Raw genomic sequence first — 13,329 nt, forward strand, 5'->3', positions numbered from 1 at the left:
TATATAAATAAAATCTCATTCATTCATAAATGGCCATCTTGCACAGTTACATTTCTCCAGAGAAAGGTAGCACTCAGTCATTTCACATGATAACAGGTGAGCACCATTGTAAACAAAGAGTTTTCAGATAATTTTTTAGGGCAGTGTCCAATAGTGTGAGAGACAGCATGGTATAGTAGTTTAAGTGTTAAAGTAGGTTCCTTACTTGGCCATGGAAAATCATAGTGAGACATTAGACAAATCATACTCAGCCTTCAGTGTGAGAGACAGCATGGTATAGTGGTTTAAGTGTTAGAGTAGGTTCCCTGCCTGGCCATGGAAAATCATAGTGATACATTAGACAAATCATACTCAGCCTCGGAGGAAGGCAATGGTAAATCCTTCTGAACAAATTCTGCTAAGAAAAACCTGTGATAGGTTTATCATAAAGTTGCCATAAGTCAGAAATGACATGAAGGCACACAGCAACAACAATCCAATAGTGACATTCCACTAGCAGAATGTAAGGATCCAATGCATCTTCTTCTCTCATGCACTACTGAATGTTTTCAGACGTGTGAAGGGCTGAAAGGGAAGAAAGGGGAAACGAACATAAGAAAATTCAACTGGCAATTACCATGACACCTGATCTACCTATTAATATAGCCACCATCAAAATTGGTTTTGATGGTTACAGGGGACAGAGCTTTTTTCCAGAGGATTAGGTGAGCTGTGAAGATATGTCTGTTCCATTTGTTCTTTAATTTTTTACAAAATATATAAATGGTTCTCCTCTTTGATATTTCAATGGTAGTTTTGATATTAATCAGTCAAATCTGTAAATAATGTTGGACAGATGTGGATACCTACTCTTTAATGTGTTTGTCCTCTTTAGGTCCTGAAATGTGATCCCTGATCACATTTAAGAGGTTGTTAGGCTCACATTTAAGAGGTTGTTGAATCTTAAAATAGATGGATGTACTCTAAGACCACAATTAGACCATGAAGGACTAACATGTCAAGCTCAATATCAGTATCAAATTCATTTCTTTTTTAAACAGGGCCCTCACATTCTGGCAAAAAACTTTCTCAAGCACCCCAAAATGCAAATCTTTACAGGAATAATTAGGTTCCAGAAAAACGTCAACCAAAGGGGCTTCTATTCCTGATATTCCTAAGATGTTACTGTACATGGATATTTAAGACTACATTTATATATTTTTCTTATATATAATAGTTTGCAGGAACACCTGATGGCATAAATCACATGTGGAGTACTACAAGCTGAGTATTGTTTTAGGGTGTATGTTTTTTTCATGATGATTCACAAACTCTTTTATCTTGAACGTATAATAAGTACAACATCCACATGGGTGATGGCCTTTTGGGGTTTGTGCTGGTGGTTGAATGTTGGGCTGGGCATGCTGATGTGTTCTGAAATCACTTCTAACTAATATGTCAGAAATGCTAGGAGTTATCTCAAAAGAAGTAAGAAGCTTTTCCTGCCACCCTTGTATATCCTGCAAGATGTACCAACATTTTTTGATACTACTCTAAAATTTTTGGTTTACACAATCGTAAGTCAAACTGAAGTTTATTTTGGAATTGATTTTTCTGTCCTGTTTTTTGGGAAAAAATAATAAATGTGTGTTGTCTGTGCAGTCCTGTTAAAACTGTTGTTAATGACGGACTCTGGAAGACCTCTGTCCTGTAGCTGGCAGCTTTAATGACCTTTTCATCAAAAAAGTCTTCCTCACTTATATTCCCTAATTTTAAGAATGAAACCATCCTTTTCCAACACCCAGAGACTTTGTCTCTTCAATACATCCCTTCTATTGGGTGTTACTAGTTCTCTTTGTTCTTTTTTCCCCAGCATACAAGTTAAACAGATAGTGACAAGGGCAGCCTTGCTTGATCTCCTTGTCAGTTGGAAACCATTTCGTTTCTCCCCATTCTGCCTTGATGACAGCTACTTGTCCTGAGTATGGGTTAAGTATCAGGACAATAAAAATTTGTGGCACACCCATTTCTTTGAGAGCAATCCATTGTTTTTCATAATCCACACAATCAAAGACTTGTAGGCTTAATGAATATAATAATAATAATAATAATAATAATAATAATAATAATAATAATAAATTGTTCATTTATTAACCACTTTTCCAACTATCAAAGCAGTGTACAGAAATTGTTAAAAACAGACAATAAGAACAGTAAAAAACACATCTTAAAAGTAGATAATTAAAATAGATTAAATGCGAGCAAAATTTTAAAACATCCAATGACATTGTTAAAATCAAAAATCATAAATACTATACATCAATAGGGGAATATATTCTTAAACGGAATTAGGAGGGAAGGCTTGAAGGAAGAGATGAGTTTTTAAAGCCTTCTTAAAGGCTTCCACTGATCCACTAAGACGGATCCCTTCAGGTAAGGCATTCCATACAGAGGGCGCCACGGCTGAAAAGGCCCTTTGTTGAGTGGACGCCAACCTCACCTTAGGTTGGTTAAGAGACAGTTTTCCAGAAATTCTGAGTGTGCGGGGAGGATTATGCAGGGAGAGGCGTTCCCTCAGGTAACCCGGGCACAAGCCATTTAGGGCTTTAAAGGTAATAACCAACACTTTGTACTGGGACCGGAAACAAATTGGCAGCCAGTGTAGAGATTTTAAAATAGGTGTTATATGATCAAATCTCATTGTGCCCGTAATTAGCCTGGCTGCTGCATTTTGGATCAGTTGAAGTTTCCAAACCTGATACAAAGGTAGCCCCATGTAGAGCGCATTGCAGAAGTCCAAACGAGGGGTTACCAGTGCATGTACTACTTTTTCTAGGTCCCCTTGGTCCAGACAGGGACGCAGCTGGCGTATCAGCCGAAGCTGATACCAGGCACTCCTGGCCATCACATCTATTTGAGATAATAAACATAGGGATGGATCCAGGAGTACTCCCAAACTACGTACTTTGTCCTTCAGGGGAATTTTAATCCCATCAAGGACAGGATGACAAATTTCCCTGCCCAGGCCAGGCGAACCTATCATGAGTACCTCTGTTTTCTCTGGATTCAATCTGAGTTTGTTTTTCCTCATCCAACCCATTACTGACCCCAGGCAGGCGTCCAGAGGAGAGATGCCATCCTTAGTCACTGTGTCAGTCGGAGACATGGAGAGATAGATCTGGGTGTCATCAGCGTACTGATAACACCGAGCTCCATGGCTCCGGATTATCTCTCCCAGTGGCTTCATGTAAATATTAAATAGCATGGGGGACAGAATGGCGCCTTGAGGGACGCCCGATGTAAGCTCTCTTTTCCGAGAGCAGCTGTCCCCCAGCCTCACCATCTGGAACCTTCCCAAGAGATAGGACCGGAACCACTGGAGTGCAGTGCCCCCGATGCCTAATTCTCCCAGGCGTTCCAGAAGGATACCATGGTCAATGGTATCGAAGGCCGCTGAGATATCCAAGAGCACCAACAGAGTTATATCTCCTCTGTCGGTGGAATATGTCATCTCTTCATCTGTTTTATATAGTTCTTCAGCATATTGTTTCCAGCATCTTTTTATTTGTTCATGTAATATGTTTCCCTGCTGGTCATATAACATTCACACTCTTGATTTTAATTTCCATCTGTGGTCTCTTTTTCTTCCTTTTTTGTTGTCATTTTCTATTTCACTGCATTGATTATTGTAGCAGTTCTCTTTTTCCCTGCACACAAGTCTTTGAATAGTTCAGGGTTCTGACCGTATTTCTGGCACCTTTCACTTTTGCTTCTCAAATGTCCATAACTGCCTGAAGAGTTTCATCTGCCATTAGTCTCTTTCTTTTTAGTTGCACATAGTGTCTTATTGTATTCCTCCCTGGCAATTAGAGTAAAGCTAAAGAAGAACACTAAATCACCCATTGTCCTGCCCTGGCTTCAGTCCAGAATTCTTCCGACTCCTGGTCATTAGGCTTAATAATGCTAATGTGTTTGTTACATTATTCTTAAATTCTATGGGGGTGTTCTTCAGGTTGTATTTTGGCACAATGGTTGGTTTAGTGTTCTTCTTTCACTTTACTCTGATTTTTGATATTAGTACTTCATGGTCTGTCTCTAACATTCTGCTCCTGGTCTTTTTTGCCAAGAGAATTGAGTTTCTGTGAACATCTAGAAGGCAATGCCATAATTACAAAAAGTCAACATGGGTTTAAGAGAAACAAGTCATGCCAGACAAATCTAATCTCTTTCTTTGATAAAATTACCAGCTTGGTTGATAAAGGGAATGCTGTGGATATAGTATATCTTGATTTGACAAGGTTCCCCATGACATTCTTGGATACAAGCTTGTAAAATGTGGGCTAGACAAGGCAACTGTTACATGGATTTGTAATTGGTTGTCCGGCTGAAACCAAAGGTTGCTCTACAATGGCTCCTTTTCATCCTGGAGAGAAGTGACCAGTGGGGTCCCACAGGGTTCTGTCCTGGGCCCAGTGCTATTCAACATCTTTATCAGTGACTTGGATGACAGAATTGGGGGCATACTTATCAAATTTGCAGATGACACCAAATTTAGGAGGAATGGCTAATACCCCAGAAGACAGGATCAAAATTCAAAATGACCTGAATAAACTGGAAAGCTGGGTCAAAGCTAACAAAATGATATTCAACACAGAAAAATGTAAGGTACTGCACTTAGGGCAGAAAAATGAAATGCATAGATACAGGATGGGCGACACCTAGCTTAAGCAGACTACATGTGAAAGGGATCTAGGAGTCCAAGTAGACAACAAGTTGCTCATGAATCAACAGTGTGATGAGGCTGCTAAAAAGGCCAATGCAATTTTAGGCAGTTTAGATCAAGGGAAGTAATAGTGCCACTCTGTTCTGCTTTGGTCAGGCCCCACCTGGAATACTGTATCCAGTTCTGGGCACCACAATTCAAAAAGGACATTGAGAAACTGGAGTGTGTCCAAAGGAGGGTGACTAAAATGGTGGAGGGTCTGAAAACCATGCCCTATGCGAACTACTTAGAGAGCTGGGGATGTTTAGCCTGTAGAAAAGAAGGTTAAGAGGGGATAATGATAGCCCTGTTTAAATATTTGAAGGGATGTCATATTGAGAAGGGAGCAAGCTTGTTTTCTGCTGCTCCAGAAACTAAGACCCGGAACAATGGATGCAAGATGCAGGAAAAGAGATTCCACCTCAACATTAAGAGGAACTTCCTGACAGTAAGGGCTGTGGATTACATGGCTACCTAAGAACCTCTAAGAGAGCTCTTTATTGTTATTATCTGTTACTGATTTATCATCTTTCTACAGGTCACAATGGTAGCCTCACAAAATCTAGTGATTTTCTCTGTAACTGTGTATCCTGCCTGGAGAGCAGAAAGGAAAATAGGATTCTTCATCCTGTTTGGAATATTCTGTAGAATAAATGTGATTAAAGCAATATGTCTCCCTTGGTTTAAAAAAGGAGGAGAGGGCAACATAAAATGACATGGCTGAGAGTTTCTACTGCCTCATTTAATATGACTCCTCAGCAAAAAGCCTGTCTGACATGACAAACAATATAAGCAGATACTAACATATTAAATTATGTTTTAAGTAACTGCTCAGCACTACTAAGTTCCAGTCCTGTTGCTCTGCATTCAGTAGGTGGTGTCACTTAATAATCTCATAAATTTTTCCATTGTGGGTTTACAAAGGCAAGGCATAGAGATGACTAGTGAAAATTATTTTTCTTTGTGAGCCCTAAGTATTCTTTGGACACAGGTGGTAAACACTATCTAAGGAAAGGCTCTTGAGTATGTCACAATTACAAAGGTTCTTCAAAAATTGCTTGATTATGAAGATCCCAAAGCCTTCACTGGGACAGTTGATGGCCTCAGATCTAAAGTTGGCAGTGGTCCATCTTCATCCTAAGTGCTTATTTGGGTTCATCTGAGGTTTTTTGTTGTGCACTTTCAGGTATTGAGCAACTTGTGGCGATCCTAAGGTAACCTATTATGGAGTTTTCTTTGTTCAGAGAGGATTTGCCTTTGCCTTCCTCAGGATGAGAGAGTGTGAACTTGCCCAAGGTCTCCAGTGGGTTTCCTTGACTGAGTGGAGAGTCAGATCATGGTCCAACACTCAAACCACTACACCACACTGGTTCTCTGTCTAAAAGACATACCCAGACCTAGATCTAGTTACAGGTTTACATCTAGCTTTAGATCTAGGTAGATATAAAAGACATTATAAAACAAAAGCTTCAGCCCTGCCACATTCTTTTTGTTGTAAATATGGATTTGAAAAGAGACTAACTGAGACAAGGTACTATAAATGAGGCTTTATCTATAAATATTTCAAAAGGGTAATAAACAATATGTGTTACAGAATCATACAAAACCCATATATACAAAAGATACAAAATAAACCACAGTAGTAATGGCAAACATAATAACAAATAGCAAATAATACAAACTACATAATATAAGCAAATAACACAAGTAGAATGCAACAGAAAAGAAGGCTGAGAATAGTGTGAGCAAAAGAAGGGGGGAGAGAGAACTCACTACAAAGCTAGCCTTATTAAGACTCTAAAGTTGATTAGAGCTATGCATATACAGCTGGAAGTCATCTGTGTTCTCAATAGCTCTCCATTAACCCTGTAATGGTTATTAATCCTATAAGTGTAGAGCTTGTTACTATTCCAACACTTTTCAGTGGGACATAATCTGTGATGTTTCACATTGTCAACATGAAAATGCAGGAGCAGGAGTTAGCTCCCATAGCTCTGAGGGTAAAACAAAGACATGCACACCTTATTTCTTCCAGACTGGGCATTTTGCTATAGTGATGCACAGAACAGAAAAAGAATCTTTTCCCTCTGAAAAGTGTTGCTGTTCTGATACCAATATACTGATTGGATTTTGGCACACTACCTTCAAATGCCCCCAGACTGCTACTGCTGATTCAAATTTAGAGAACTACATTCTGAATTTGTCATGTAAACAGGACCAGGAGGGTTATTTAATGAGAAAACACAGGTGCATGTTATTATCCTCTTCTGCATCATTACTGTAAGTCATCTTGCTGCAGAGAAGGGCAGCCTTTGAGAAGCAGTTTCCTTCATTTTATGTTTAAAATTCAGGCATGCTTGAAATACTACTTCCCTTTCTCTCTCCCCAGTATTTGAATATAGAAAACCTGCAGCTTTCTGTAACTGGGAGAGGGCCCCTTGAACTGTTGAGATTTCATTCAAACCATGTTAGAAATGCCAGTTGATATGGTTCTCCCCCTGCTCCATGTGTCAAGGCTGTCACCAGAATACCTTTGACAGCGTAATAATAAAGGTTATCAGTACACTGCATATTTGTGTCCTATAATTAAAAAGTGCCCAGACAATCTCATCAATACCACGTTTCAAATGCCTTGCAAATGTTTCATAGAATGGGGCCCATGTTCTGTATATTCTGCTTCGGTCTCCTCTGCCTTTTAATGCCAAGTTAGCAGTACAAGCACAAGGAAATGAGAGGAAGAACTATTTGGTAGGGAAGAGAAGGAAAATACTGTCAGTGAAAATCCAAGAGAGGAAAGCCTTTGTCAGACTTGATCAACATTTAGGAGGAAAGGTGCACAAGGCTATACCTACCAAACCCTTCCTGCTGCCATATCTCCCAGTGGTCTTGCCCCTCTCCCACTATATGAATCTAGGAGAGAGAAGCTGTAAAGCTATGGTTACTATAAGTGCAGAGGCTCTTCTCAAGATTAAGGATAATGGTGATTGTTGTTTGTTGTTATGGGTTCTCAAATTGACTCTGACATATGAAAACCATTATTTTAGCAAGTGTTTAAAACATAAGCATGACATAGTGGTTTTTATATTGAGCATGTGTATTTGTCATGCCTTTTAACTTCTGTTATATTTTAACATAATTTTATATAGTTTTTAAATTATTTTAACTGTTTTAAATTTTATTGCAATTTTTTAAAAATCTGTGAGTCACTTTGAGTCCCTTTGGGGAAAAGGCAGCATATAAAATGAAATAATAATAAACTCTATCATAGGGCTTTCTTGGCAAGATTTATTCAAAGGAGGTCTGCTATTATCTTGCTCTAAGGCTGAGACAGTGTATGATTTGCCCAAGGTCACCCAGTGAGTTTCGATGGCCAAGCAGGGATTCGAATCCTGGTTTTCCAGAGTCCTAGTTCAGTTTCCAAACTACTAAACTGTAGGAATATTTGGTATCTGCATCAAGTAGAATGCAGTGCAACATGAGTTAATGGTAGAAAACAGGAGAAAATACTGTATTCAAGAGGCTCTTGTACAGTAAAAATAAAATAAAAACTTAAATTATCATTTCAGGAACTCCATTTTGGGATTTGAAAGGTGATAAACAGATTAACTAAACTTCAATAGAAGAGCCCCTAAAAGTTGGGTCTCATGTGGGGAGGTCAGCGAACATCCATCCTGACAATGGAGCCTCATGGACCCTTCCTTCCCAAAGGAAGATAAAGGACTAACTTTTGGAAGGAAGGAAGGAAAGAGGGAAGGAAAAAAGCTTAAGTACTTAGATCAAAGAAAAAAACAGAGAGGTAAAAAAAGAGTCAGACTGCTCTCTGGAATCTCCATGCTAATACCATATATACTTGACTATAAGTCGAACTCATGTATAGGTTGAGGACAGGTTTGTGGGCCAAAATTATGGTTTTTGATATAAACCATGGATAAGTCGAGGGTAAAACTTAGGGGCATATAAAGGAGGAAGGAAATTAAAATGATGCCAGAACATGCCATTTGTTTCACACCCAGACATTCAAGGGGGTCAGAAGCATTGCTACAGCAGATAGAGTAGAAATGGCAGATGCTTCTTTTAACTTCTCATAGGATAGATTAAGCTTTTGTCCTTTGCCACTCTAATCAGAGAAGGGGATGGGTCCTAGTTTGATAAAAGTACAGTACTTGTATTGACCAGTGGATAAGATGACCAAGGTTTTTTGGGTCAATTTATGGACTAAAATTTCTAAACTTATACATGAATATATATATAATACTCCATATAAGTACTCAATATAAGTTTGATGCATCTTTGCTTCCAACACACATCATGTTACCTTAAAGGAAGTCTGTCCATTTTCTCATTCTCAGCTTCTATGCATCTACTATAGGAACTGTACGTAGAGAGATCTTGTAGCATCTTTGAGACTAACTGAAAGAAATAAATTGGCAGCATGAGCTTTTGTAAACTTTCATAGTCTACTTCCTCAGATGCATTTGGAACTGTGTACAAGGAACTGTGTACATTCGGAAGTCAGATGTATATAGGAACTGTGTACAAGGTTACTGTTTCATTATTGTACCCCAATTCATATTTGGCAGAAGACCACCTTTAAAATCTTGTCCAAATGGTTTCAAAAACATAAATTGACTTTCTAGGTGTCTTTTGTTGGAATGGAATGGAATAGAGCCCTGGGGATATTTCCTATTTCAATAAAAGTGGGTTACAAATTATTCCAAGAGCTGGTTAGTTTCCATATGCAACATGCAATGTGCATGTGAGAAATATCCTGATCACTCCCATTCTCTCTTCACTCTGACCAGTACATTTCTCCCTATATGTGCCCACTCTGTCTTCTTTCCCTTTCTTTTCCTTTCAGTCTATTTTATTTAATTGCAATGGACAAGAATCCCCTTTCAAAAAGAGATAAATTTGCAGCAGGATATGTTAGCAACATCTGTGTTTTACATGCCTTTGAAATGTCTTTGAGCATGTTTGATTGTTAAGATCTAATCAAGAGGATCTTCTACATGTCACTCAGGCCTGGTAATACGGGCCCTCTGCGACACCCTCGTCACATGCTTGGGGGTGGAGTGCCCACATGCCCTGCAACTCTAGTACGTGACGAGGGCGTAACAATGACGGCACCCTGTATATATGGGCACCACCATTATTGCACCCTCGTCACGTGCTAGGGTTGCTGGGCTTCCCTCCAGCAGAAAAACAGGCATCGGGAGTCCTCCCTTTTGGGGCAGTCTGTCCTGCGCCTCAGAAACATGTCCATGGATATTGGCACATGGCAAAAAAGAGCGGGGCCTACTCAGTAGCTGCTCCCAGGATTTGAAACTCCATGTCAGAGAAGGAGAGGCTAGTTTAACTTATGTTACAGTGCTGGTAGGCAGTGGGTGACATTTTTCATATTGATTTGTTTCTCATTTATATTTTTATATAATATAGTTTATTATATTTTATTTGAAATATAAATAAAATAATATAAAAATAAAAATATAAATATTTGAAATGTTTTTAAGAGATGTGTTTTATGTTGTCATGATAACTTTGTTAATTTTATTTACATGTTATTCTCTCTATACTACACTTGTTCTTAAAAGGCAAGGAATCCATATATTATTTTATCTAACTTGACTGCTGTTGCTGTTTTTAAAAAATGAAATAAGTGAAATACAGACAAGGAAACAAACAAAAATTTTTTTTAGAAATTTCAGATGATCCAGATTATGGCAGAAGTTCACTGTAACTCAAAAGTTTTTGAGTGACTCCCATTTAATTTCCAAGATCAATCCAAAGTGCTGGTTGTAGCCTTTAAAGGCCCTTATCAGTGTGGAATAACAGCATATAGAGGCTTACCTTGTGATGTATGAACCTGCCCATCAGTTGAGATCTTCGTCTGTGGCTTAAGAGGCTATACAGGTGGCTAGTGAAGATAAGACTTTCTCTGCAGTGCTGCCCTAATTATGAACTCCCATGCAAACCACGTTTGCCTGGCACCATTTTTATTATCTTTTAGTAACCCTGCTCAGTCAGCTCTGCTCACTCAAGCCTTTAATAACAATTAATATTCCTCTCCCCTTAGCCATTGCCTATTTGTTTTTAGGCTGCATTACTTCATTTGTTCGGTTGCTGCTCAATTTCTATTAGTGTTAGCATTTTATAAGGTTTTAAATTGCATTTATAAGCTGCCTTGGGGTCCTAATTGATGGAAAGGCAGGATATACATAATTTAACCACATACATACTTATTTGTTTCAGTAATTATGCATGTAGTTGCCTATAATGAACATTTATTTTAATCCTTGTCACATGTTCCTTACCTTTTAAAAATATTTTCCTTCCTTTTCCCTCTGAGATACAGATTCCAATGTTCCACTTAGCAGGTTTTTATTTTCATCTATTGCAGCTCTCTTTCTCTCTCCTGGGAAGCTTTATGTCACTGTTTGTAGAAACAGAATCAAAATAATGGGGCAGATAGAAGTGGCCATTACAAGTAAAAGTGTTTTCACCTAATTTCATTGTCCTCTGCTTTTCTTTTTCTTTAGTTGTGTATGTGCAGAAGGCTGGACTGGACAACACTGCACTGAAGATATAAATGAATGTGATTCAGAACCCTGCTTGAATGGAGCCACCTGCTATGAGTCCACTGTCCATGGGCAATTTCTCTGTGTTTGTCCTCCATTTTATATTGGAAAAAGTTGTCAGTACCGCTACAACCCATGTGATGATCCCTACAATCCATGTATAAACAATTCTACCTGTCTGGCGCAAGTTGATGGAAAGCCATTATGTATTTGTCAAAAAGGTACATTTTGTTATTCAACAAACTGTTACATACTACACACACTGTGGAATATCTCTTTTGTTGCAAGGATGGATTGCTATTAAAAAAGTAAACATAAAGTTTAACAACATTTGTTCCTAGTACAAATAGCACTCTTATTTCTTGATTAGACATAATTCCAAGAAAGTCAACATGGTTTAGTGGTCTGAGCATAGAACTAGGACTCTGGGGATCAGGGTTCGATTCCCCACTCAGCCATGAAAACTCAATGGGTGACCTTGGATGAGTTGTACAGCCTCAGCCCCCCAAAAAACCATGATAGGGTCTCCATAAGTCAGAAACAACTTGAAATCACACAACATCAACAACTATTACAGCATGTTGGGGATATCTGTTTATTCTAGCACCAGTTTCCATGGCCATACATCTTCCCAGCACCATGTTCTGGTTCACTTCTCCAGAAAAGAAAACAACTAGGGTTATACAATGCCTCTTAAGTCCCATCCTGGAGAGGCAGCCCAGAAGCATACCATGGGCAATTTTTGTCCCAACTTTCCATCAAATAAGCATTCAAAGCATAAGCCATTTTATCTTACCCTTCTGAAAAAAGGGCTCTACTCATGTTGTATGTGTGTATGCATGGATATATGGCATGAACCATCTTCAATTATTCCTTGAAACTGTATTGCTGATCAGAGGTATGAATACTTTCAAAATTATTTCTTCATAGCATATCTTTGATGTTACTTACCAAACAGGTCTTCTTATTTAATGTATTTATTTATTAATTTATTTACTAAATATTCAGCTCATATTGTTTTTAAAGTAAATAAGCATATGAATAAACTAGGCATCATTAAATGCTATATTTGCACAAAAGGTTATAAACCAACAATTGACAAGAGGAGATGAAGAGTTACAGGAGTAACTTTAATGGCATTTGGTGATGACAATTTAAAGAATAATCAGACTTTTTCTCATCATTTTCAAAAAGGAGGAAGTTGGCTATGAGGGTTTTCTGCCCTTGCAAAAGAATATAAAAGCCACTACATTTTCTCATTTTTATTTGTACTGAACAAAAATATTGTACTTTGAATATGCATTTTGTGCAAAGCATCCTACCCACCCACCTTTTTCATAAGCAAGTCTCGGAATTTAAACAATTGTCCAAAATGCATTTAAAAATTCTCAGGATCTTCCAGACTGGAATGAAAAGACCTGACAATTTGTTGTAGTTGCATGCAATATTTACATTCGTATTTGGTACAACAATAGACCAGAGCCAAGGTTTGTTGAACAACATGCAGATCCTTGAAAGCTTTTCTAATGTCCCTGTAACTATATCACAAATATTCTCTCTCTCTCTCTCTCTGTTCAGTTTTATACTGGCAAACAAAGATCCATGCATGCTCCTCTTCTATTTCTTTTCCCTTCAGAGCAATTGCATGCCCTCTTTGAACTCTGCTAGCAAACCTTAGCTTTTGCTACTGTACATTCTGTCACAAACCACTGTGCTGAATATTTCATTAATCAGCATTTTCAACTCAATCAAGATTCCTGAACAAATTTCATAGAGACCCATTTCAGATTATCTCCAGGACCCTGGCTCTGATGATGAAACAGCCAAGACAATCAAGAGTGTGTAAGATGAATCACAAGATGAAATGACCTAAATCTCCTGTGAACCTTGGAGATTTCTATGTGCATATGGAATCCATCACCATGTTGAATACCTCATCCAGCCTTCAACAATCCTGGGGAAAGGCCACTCTGTGTGTTTTTAAAAATGCATTAATAGTACATTTCCATCAAA

The 13,329-nt window shown here is 38.3% G+C and overlaps 1 protein-coding gene across 1 annotated transcript in view; it reads left to right on the top strand.

Moving 5' to 3' along the window:
- Positions 1-13,329, top strand: part of EYS (EGF-like photoreceptor maintenance factor) — a 670,725-nt gene that overhangs the window by 81,302 nt on the left and 576,094 nt on the right. Inside the window, exon 3 of the mRNA XM_089530993.1 lies at positions 11,278-11,537. Within this exon, the coding sequence (XP_089387119.1) occupies positions 11,278-11,537 (260 nt within the window). The remainder of the gene's footprint in view (positions 1-11,277; positions 11,538-13,329) is intronic.

This window comes from Sceloporus occidentalis, unplaced genomic scaffold (assembly GCF_023333645.1).
Source record: "Sceloporus occidentalis isolate IW3139 unplaced genomic scaffold, rSceOcc1.0.p SCAF_6, whole genome shotgun sequence".
Classification (NCBI taxonomy): domain Eukaryota; kingdom Metazoa; phylum Chordata; class Lepidosauria; order Squamata; family Phrynosomatidae; genus Sceloporus; species Sceloporus occidentalis.